Source organism: Castanea sativa, chromosome 3, assembly GCF_040712315.1.
Source record: "Castanea sativa cultivar Marrone di Chiusa Pesio chromosome 3, ASM4071231v1".
NCBI classification, from domain to species: domain Eukaryota; kingdom Viridiplantae; phylum Streptophyta; class Magnoliopsida; order Fagales; family Fagaceae; genus Castanea; species Castanea sativa.
Window position 1 is genome coordinate 11,999,267 of NC_134015.1, and position 10,000 is coordinate 12,009,266.

At 36.5% G+C, this 10,000-nt stretch overlaps 1 protein-coding gene across 1 annotated transcript; it reads left to right on the forward strand.

The window, feature by feature from the left end:
• The first annotated feature begins 3,210 nt into the window (after nt 1-3,210).
• Nucleotides 3,211-8,760, forward strand: LOC142627069 (uncharacterized). The gene is made up of 7 exons (XM_075800868.1): nt 3,211-3,496; nt 4,406-4,624; nt 4,902-4,988; nt 5,276-5,422; nt 8,013-8,039; nt 8,176-8,271; nt 8,390-8,760. Exons 1-7 carry the CDS (start codon nt 3,275-3,277, stop codon nt 8,588-8,590), a joined length of 999 nt encoding a protein of 332 aa, XP_075656983.1. The 5' UTR covers nt 3,211-3,274; the 3' UTR covers nt 8,591-8,760.
• The last annotated feature ends 1,240 nt before the right edge of the window (nt 8,761-10,000 follow it).

A 10,000-nucleotide genomic window follows, 5' to 3' on the forward strand; every position in this document is an offset into this window, starting at 1 on the left:
TTATTTGTTTCAGAGCTGGTGGGTGAGGTGGTTTAAGTTGCAGCTATGAGCCTATGAGGGAGCAAGGTAGATAAAGGAAATCGTATTTTATGCATTGTGATTTTGATTGCTGTGTTGTTTGGCCTAAGATTCTTTTTGCATAAGCAGCGCTTAAGATGACACAGCTTAGTTTTCAAAAACTACACTTGTGTTGTGTGTATATATTATAAAGTAGGAATAGATATCTCTGGTAAAGAATTCTCTGCGATCATTATGCTTACAAGGGACTTCAAATCACTTACAGCTGGAAATTTGCCATGACTACAAGCTTGTACTTTGAGCAGTTCACTTCCCAGTTCAGGACTACAAAGTAGAAGCTAGAAACCCCTGTTAAACCAGAATATCTTCTGCTGGGCCATTTAAGTTGACAACCCTTCATGGTTCAATTAATCTGAATACCGGTAGGGATAGATAGAGCTACCAAATTAATGAAAACTTTGCAAGCTATGCCTTGCATTTCTCAAAATGCAGTCTATCAGTCATAAACCTCATCAACAAAATAACAAAATGACTTGCGTTTTAGTTGTGGTTCCATTCTGCATTTTCACTCACAACCATTCCACTACTAATTTGCATGCTTTTGCAATTCGTGATAGCTACCTACTACATTAGTATACATTTTTTGTTATTTTTTCAACTCTCAAGCTCTTTACATCAGATTGAGATCAGGTGCAACACTTGATGCAATTACTATCAATAGTTGAGATTGATAGTTGTAAAAGACAACTTTTAATCTTAACTATTGATCAAAAAATGTTAAGAAAAGTAAAAAGTAAAATTTTGAAAAGTGAAATGTGAAATGTGAAAAAATTTTGTGAGAGAGAGGAGGGTGAATTGCATCCAGGCGAAAGAATGACAATCGGCAAGAAGATTTGTGGGTTCAACTTTTGGATGGTTCCTAAGCCCAATAATAACAAGGGATCTTGGGCCTTCAAGAGTGGGTGGTTGATTGTTGGTTGGATTAGGCTTGGCTCACTGCAGCCTTATTAGGCCGATTATGAGCCAATCTGTGTACAAGATATGAATCTCACAACACAAATATACATATATGTATAATGTATTATATTGGTTGAGTGAATAATTAAGGAATAACAAATAAAATACAAAGCAAAGAGAGTGATAGATCCTCCAAATTTTGTGATATTCATATTTTATTATATTGAGTGTTCAGGTACATGAGGTTCTACTCTGTTGGGATGTTTCACAAGGCTTAATAAAGTTCAAAATTCACAGACTTGAATAGTATCACTTGGGTCGTCAAGACTTGTGAAGTTTGAATCTCTTTAAACCCAAGTAATTCTTGAAGTGTTTTCTCTAGGATCTTTTATAATGCCTCACTTTTCCCACTCTATCTCAAGTGAAAGCTCAAGACTCTTTTTTGGTGTTTCTTTGTGTCTTGAGTGCTTATGTTTGAATGAATCCCCATAGCTTGGGTTTCACTCCTTTTATAGTTCTGTTTGAAGGTTCTTTAAAATCAATAATCCATCACTTTCGTGCTTTGGGTACCAGAACCAATGTTCTATTTGAAGCATTAGTGGCTGGTCATTTCCCTTTTCTTTTCTTACTTCACTTGCCTGGGGACTGATAGCCAAAAAGCCCACTTGTTGACTTTCCTCTTGCGAGAGATCCTTTCTGAGTAAATTCGAATTCTCCTCTGAGGTCAAAACTTTTCGTTCTTTGAATGGGGCCTTAAAAGGGATACCTCAAAGTTCTGAAGCCTTGATATTGACTTCTCATAATTTGTTTCTTTTCCTAACATGGAGTAGATTCCTTCTTACTGATAGTGTAGCCGAAAAGAATCCTGACCATCTTCTTTCTTGGTTTATCTTTTTGCCTTGCCCGAGGTTCTAGGTTCCTTCAACAAGTGTTCGCCCTGAAATCACCATCTATCTTTATCACTCTTTTCTAGGTCATGGGGAACTATTGTTGACATGACATTCTTCGCCCTTTGTGCTCATTTTCTAAGTGAGCGTACCATATCTTAAGCTATTCACATCCTAGTTGGCGTCCTCCAGCTCTCCTCGGGGACCTGTTCTTAAGTCTGGCGGATCTTGTGCAACTTGGCTCAGATCCTACTCATTCCTTTGGACCTTCTTAGGTATCATGGCTTCCCTATGCCCTTGGGCCAAGCCTCCTTCATCCCTCTTTATCCAAGTCCTAAGATCTGTTTTCTTCTTCTTATAGGCTAGGCTCCCCCTTTTTCATCTTAAGGGGCCAAGTCTTCTTCCTTTTTTCATTTCCATGGGTTGGGTCTTTCTTGCTTTTATGGGCTTTGGCTCCTTGTGATATTTTGGACCTCAACAAGATTCACATTACGGTAATTTCTTTTATATTGATTGCATTATCTTTTGTATCAATGTAAAATCCAATTGATCTAAAGTTGTGATTGTCTCTTGCTTCGTGATGATTGATGATACAAGTGTCAAGTATACAACATTGAGCAAAACCAAATGCTAATTGAATTTCATGGAAATGTATACCTCCTATTTATTTTTCCATTTATACATTTAGTGGAATGCTGTGGCATAAAATATGCAAGGGACCAAACTTGATCCGATCCCATATTTAAGAGACAAAAATTGAACTAACCTTATCTTTAAGAGACTAAAATTAAACAAAAATGCAAGTAAGATATGGATAAAAAGTAATAAATGGATGGAAAATTGATAGAATCAAAAAGTTGTTAGATCCAAAAAATTTGAAGGCTCAAAATTAAATATATCCCAAATTTGAAGGACTAAAAATGTAATTTACTTATATTTAATTGAGTCAATTTTGTCTTTCTACGGTTAATTGTGTCACTTTTATTTTTCTATATTAATTATGTCAAATTTGTCTCACAATTTTAAAAAATGACTCACCCTTTGTGAATATAATTTATTTGATTTAAAAGTTGAAAAACACCATTCACTTAATTTTGAAAGTTGAGGGATGAAATTAAGAATGGAGTGAATTGGATTTAAAAATTGGAGGGAATTGACATGATTTAAAGTATTGGGACAAAATTGAAACGATACTGATTGCAGAGCCACTAAATAATAGTTTGGCAAAATTTAAAAAGGCAAAAGAAAAAAAAAAAAAAAATCAAAACTTATACCCTACGCCAATATTTATTTGTTTATGTTTTATATATTTATTATAAAGATAATTATCCTCGTGTGTGGTTGAGAATGGGTACAAACCAAAGAGTTAAAACAAGCTGGGTCCTGGAATTTACTTTCTGGGCTTTCTTTGAATGGGTACTGTGGCCAATTATGCAAGCTTGTCATGTCGCCTGCAGCTAAAACTTCCCGCTTCAAGAACCACGTGCTCGTCTGAGGTTGTTGTCTCGCGTGGACAAGTTTTGGAGCAAGTGGATAAGGAACTTGCCAAGGGTGATGACAAGGCGGCACTCTCACTTGTTAAGCATTCACAAGGGAAGCCCGGTGGGCTTCAGTGTTTTGGTGCTGCTAGGCAGGTTTGTGACTCACTCTCGTTTTGGTTTCTTTCCTTGCATGTATATCAACTATTGGTTTAGTTCATGTTGGTTTTGTTTTGGTTGGATTGTTGGAGGTTGTGGTGGCAATTGAAATTTTGAAGTTAGTGCTATGACTATATTTTAATGGTTTTCATCCTGTTGCAATAGAGAAATGAAAAAAAAGTTTTGGGTCATATTTAAGACTAAGGATTAAGGAATGAATGGTCTGCCAATTTGGGTTCAGTCTAGTTGTACTTCACTTGGTTACTTTTTGCTACATGGTAGTCTCTGAAGCATGTTATACATGAACAATTCTTGGTCCAAGTGGAAGAGGATCTACATTTTGATTAGGATTGTTTGTTGGCTTTGGAAAATTTCAATTGGGGGGTTGTTAATTGCTGGTGTTTGCTAACTGGAGCAGATTACCGTGTAGGTTGAGTGGCATTGTATGATGCTGATTTTATTTGTTAAAAAAATAAGGTAAACCAAATTGGTCCTAGAAATCATCAAAAGTCCAAAGATGTAGTTTATGTTATGATTTAAAAACTGAACTGAAATTGCTGCTTAGAACCTATTTATGGAACATCAATATAGTAGTCAATGTTACTATTGGAGGGTGGTTTGTTTTATGGTATTTATGTTGTGCAATGCTATTGCAAGCATGATTGTCAAGTTTCATGTTTCTACATATAGTTGGTAGATATCTTGCTCAATGTTTGCCTGTTTAGTGTTGATAGAAATGGTTTCTTCATTATACCTTTTATATTGGTAAGTTTATCATACATGCAGACAGTGTGTTTTGAGCTTATAACTGTACCCTCCATTAATTCTTGTGGGGAGGGAGGAGGTGTTGTTTGAGCTAGAGCTTGTTGTCTAGTTTCTTCGTTATAAAAGGGATCCATGATGCAGGTGCCCCAAAGACTCTATACCTTGGATGAGTTGAAGCTGAATCAAATAGAAACTTCATCTCTTTTATCACCAGTGGATGCAACACTTGGTTCTATAGAAAGAAACCTGCAACTTGCTGCTGTTTTAGGAGGGCTTGCCTCATGGAATGTGCTTAGGTTGAGCTCACAACAAATTCTATATTTGTCCCTTGGATGGCTGTTTCTGTGGACTTTGGACTCGGTGATTCCCTTATACTTCTCTCTCTCTCTCTCTCTCTCTCTCTCCTCATTGAAAAACCATGATCTGAACTGAGAACCTGTTTCATTCTAAAATTATGTGTCTTTTTGCGAGGAATATATATTAAAAACTATGTTGTTTTTCCTGGGTGTACTTAAATTTTATTGTCTGGCTTGCATTTGGTATATTGCCGACTCACATGCTATTTAATCACTTACATTAGACAGAAGTTCTAATTTTCTTCGCCATATGAGTATCTCACTGAATTGATTGTTTATAGGTCTCCTTTAATGGAGGTGTTGGTAGCTTGGTTATTGACACAATTGGTCATACATTTAGTCAGAAGTACCACAACAGGGTTATTCAAGTAAGATACACCTCTCTCTCTATCTCTATATGTATATGTGTGTGTGTGTGTGTGTGTGTGTGTGTGTTTCGTTTGTTTGTCTGTGTTTAGGCATTAGGTGAATAGTTATCCAATAATGTTATGTTCAGATCATTCTACAATGGCATGGTGATGAAATGCCACATTCTTGTTTCAAATGTCACTATATGTTCAGGGATGTCTCCTCCTGTATATGTACCATTATTACCTATCTTTTGCATCTCAAATAAATGAGCATGAAGTAACCATCATATGGAACTTCTTTGCAGCATGAAGCTGGCCATTTCTTAATTGCTTACTTAGTGGGTATTCTTCCAAAGGGATACACATTATCTAGTTTGGAAGCTTTGAAGAAGGAAGGATCTCTAAATGTTCAAGCAGGGACTGCTTTTGTGGATTTTGAATTTCTTGAAGAAGTAGGTTGTTTTCTTTTATCTGCTTTTACTTTAGAAATTTCCTTCTCTCATTGTTCTATTTTTCTACCTCAATGCTATTTCTGTTTCTATTAAATTTATTTATTTCTCTCTTTTTCGTTTTTTAAATGGGAGTTGTGGGGAGGGGGGTTGGATTGGGGTTACTGGTACTCCATGTTCCTTGGAAAGCTTGCTACTTAATGGTGCCATGACTCTTCTGCTTTACCCAGGACCACTTGTAATGAATTGAAATGATTTTGCAGCAGAGCTCAAGCCTTTACTGTGTCTTGTCACAAGTGAAATTTCCAAAGCCCTTTTTTTTTTATTAGCCAAAGTGAGTTACAATAACAGGACACACAATAGATCAGTACCAGCTATAAGGAAACCAAAACTACACAAACACTAAAATGAGCAATTCCAACTTAGGCACATAAAATCCATTTCTGCAACAGCCAACTGGTCATCAGCTTCTTTAAGAACCTTTTTATTAACCAACCTAAACCACACTCCTTTGAGTCACCTGGTTGTTCTCCAAATGTCCTCCATAACTGGCTGTAGTGGCCATGCAGAAATTAAAGCTTTCTGTCATAATTTAATCACTTAAGCGTTGGCTAACAGGACAACTACTTCTGTATCCTTTTTTCTCTATTTTTGCATCTCATAGGTTTTGGAATTTCGTACATATTCCCATCACCTGTAGTGCTTCTCTAACAGCCAGACATATAACAAAGCCGAATCTCCCCATCTATTGCACTTGGACCTTCAATCTGTTGCCAGAAGAATTTCTTTCCACCCCACATGTTCAGTGAACCTTCCTTTGATTTTTTTTTGGTAGTAAAAAGTCAGAGTAGATGCCTGTTGTTTGCCCCAAGCCTCTCTGCAAGTAGACATTAACCTTTATTAAATGCCAAAACAGCTTCAGCTCCAATTTACATACCTTCAGAAACTGCTATGTTCTTGAAATGACACAAGGCCCACAAGTTTCCTGCAAAAATGAAGGGAAAATCAAGATATTCCTCAATGCAGTCAAGGCTTTCATTTATCCATTTGAAAATCCATTTTTGTACAGAGGGGTGGGGGATACATTCAGTCCTAATTGTGACTCTGATGCAAACCATATAGCTCTTTCAAGGGGACATGAAATAAGAATGTGATCAAGAATTTCATCATCACCACCATAGAAAGGACAGTAACACCAGAGACTATATTCCTTAGCACTAGAGAAGTGATAAATTCTTGCACATTTATGTAAGTCAATGGAATGCTCAATATTTTCTTAGCACTAGAGAAGTGAGATATTCTCTTTATAAGCTCCTTTTTCCAACTGTTGCTTGACTGATCAATCAGGTCGGCTGCAGGATGGATATCAGGAAAGTACTCCAAGACATTTTCTTTCTTCACCTTAGTCTATCGTAAGCCTTATTCATATCAATCTCAAAAGGCTTGTGTCCAAGTCTTACCTCTCTTAGTTTTCCTAATCTTCTCCAACAGCTCATGAGCCCAAATGAAGTTATCAGAAATGTAGTCTGCCTTTAATGATAGCATTTTGGAATATGTGACAAGAGAATCCAAGAAATATTTTTAATTCTATTCACTAGAACCTTAGAGATAATTTTATAAACCATATTGCAGCTTTTAATTGGCCTGAAATTTTTTACTGTCTCTGGGATACTAACTTTAGGAGCAAGAATAATGCTTTTATTCAATTCTTTCATCAAATAACCATCATCAAGGAAGGATAATACTGCATTAGTGACAGAATTACCCATGATCAGAATTTCTGAGAAAACAAGGCAGGAGTCCCATCAGTATTGATGCTTTCCAAGGTCCCATCTGTTTTAGAGCTTCAATTACCTCAACTGTGAATTCTCACTCCTGCTGCTCCTGCTCACCTATTAAGCTTGTAATGCCAATACACTGCAATTACTCCAAGATCTCTTGCTCATTTTTATTATCTTTCCTGTCATAAGATCTGTTAAAGTACCTCACGAATTTGTTCTGAATCATGAAAGGGTCTTCCAACCATTCCCTTTTGCATACGTTATTATATTGGTAACTCTTTTCTTCCTATTCCTGCCCCCTCCCCCCTCCTCCCTCCCCATTAGCATTACATCCACATTTTTGTGGCTTCCTTTCAACAACCCCCTTCCTTGACATGCCCTTAAGGCCTTACCCAATTGGTGAGACCTAAATGTAAAAAGTCTGACAGATAATGAACAGATAAAGAAGAAAAAAAAATTAAGTATTTGCTAATGAAATAGAACAGGCACTTTGGGCTAGCTCTGATCCACTTATTTAACGCATTGGAATTGGTGATGCTTAGATTTAATATACTATGGCTAAAAACTAGCAGCTTAATCTTTGAAAAGTAAAGTGATCTGTGGAGAAGTTATTTTTAAGAAGTTTTATTCAATGGGAGTTTAATTAGTTCTGATTAGCATGGTGAAATCTGTTATATAGACATTGCTATAGTGTCAAAAGAAAAACACTTTAAGTTTCTTACTCATTGAGTTGAACATATAGTCTTTTGGTTTATTACATTGTTGCCATTGCCACTGATTGTTAGTTTGTTACCTCCTTCCATGTCATGCAGGTTAACACAGGAAAAGTATCAGCTACAGTATGTCACAGACTTTTCACTTTTAAATTTGCTGCTTCTTAAGTCTTTAACATATTGCATTTTACGTTGCTATTTAAACTATGAAGTCCCTTTATTTTGAAAAAGAGGTACCTGACCCTGGGAACTTGTCTATTAGACACTGAACAGATTCTCATGTATAGCTCTGGCTGGTGTAGCAACGGAGTATCTCTTATATGGAGTTGCTGAGGGAGGCCTTGCCGACATAAATAAGGTTCATAATAATTTACATGCTAATAGTTCTGCCATGACAAGATTTTGTTTGTAAAGAGAGGAAGAAGTATCCAACTATCCATGTTACTAACTGAACTTCTGTGTCAATCATGGAATAGTTGGACATGCTACTTCAAGGTTTGGGCTTCACACAGAAAAAAGCAGACTCTCAAGTCAGATGGTCTGTGCTGAATACTGTCTTACTTTTGCGTCGCCACAAATTAGCACGAGCTAAACTTGCGGAGGCCATGTCCATGGGAAAATCTGTAGGAGCTTGCCTTGGCATTATAGAAGATACCATAGACGTTTCAGACATCTAATTGACTTGATCCCCACTAACATGTAACAATAAAACTTTAAACTGTAACAATATAAGAGAAATAACTTGAAAACATATATCTTTTATCCATCCAAATCGAACCCCTAAGCAACACTAAGCAATTCCTCATGAATATTATGCGTATGGAAAAATTTAATTGCTTTTTCATTATTTTGTGGTATTAGTTCCAGTCTTCAAAAAAATTATATGAGATCTTAAACCGCACCTTTTATCAATCCATTGTATAATTTTGAAAGGTGAGATCAAGTATGTCCTAGTGATTTATGTATTGGTTTTGTCTTTTTGTAAACTTCAAAATATATTTGTTAATTATTAGATTTCTGGGTTAGGAAATTAAGGAAATTGGTGTTAAGATGCTCAAAAGATTAATAATTACTAAATGGTCAGAGAAATTCTTATTTTCTCGGCCTTTTTTTCCTATGCACAAACAATGTCAAGGTTTTCTCTGTTGGAATCTTCCTTTGAACGTTTGTCCAGTTGTAGATGAAACAGCCCAAAGGCCTAGATACCAATATGGAATTTGTGTGATTGTTTTGTTACAATGTTGGAATTCAAAATATAATAGCTTTTTAGGCAATCCTGATGGGAAGTTCCACGTTAAAATAATATTATTGCTTTCAATATCATTGCAACCCACCGTCGAATACCCCACCCCACGTAAATTCCCTCGTTAGAAAATTTCTTGAACTCAGTAAATATTTGAACTTAATTATACTGTTATTCCATAATATATAGAATATGGTCTATATATACTCCATATTATATTTCTCATTGCAGCCCTTTAGGGTTTAGTGATGCAAAACCATGGAGAATCTATTCAATAAGAAATATAAACGAAAGAAACACTACTGTAGAATTTCATTGACTTCAAAAAGAATTTACAAAAATATTCAGATCTTCATACATATAATGAATACAAGAAACATGTGGTATGGACAAGCCCTAATGGCTTCTCAGGCCTAAAATTAAGAATGAATAATGGAGTAGACTAAACCCTTCTGTGACGCACCATCCGAATCATGTTATCGTCAGACGTAGCCGTAAGAGGAGCACATCTTTTCATCCTTACCCGAACAACCTCCTTTGCCTTCTGATCATCACTCTGGGCAGTAGCAGCAGCAATAGAGGTATCAGACGTCGTCTCTGGTTTTTCAATATTATTTGGCTTTGGTTGACGTAGACCAACACAAACGTCATAGTCTTCTCTATGCTGCTCGTTACCCAGGACCGCCCACGCCTTGTCCATGAGTCTGAGAGCCTCATGCGCCATTGGAGAGGAAAACTCGTTGGGATGCACCCACTTCGCCAAATTACAATACCTTTGTCTGATGAAGCTGTGAGTGATTTTATGAGTGATTGATGGATTATCACTGGCCGGGAAGCCCAGGAG

Bases quoted from the DNA above. Each gene is read 5' to 3' on its own strand.
- LOC142627069 (XM_075800868.1), top strand. From the start codon at position 3,275: ATGGGTACTGTGGCCAATTATGCAAGCTTGTCATGTCGCCTGCAGCTA. The intron at 3,497-4,405 runs GTTTGTGACTCA...TCCATGATGCAG, and splicing joins GTTTTGGTGCTGCTAGGCAG to GTGCCCCAAAGACTCTATAC. The intron at 4,989-5,275 runs GTAAGATACACC...ACTTCTTTGCAG, and splicing joins ACCACAACAGGGTTATTCAA to CATGAAGCTGGCCATTTCTT.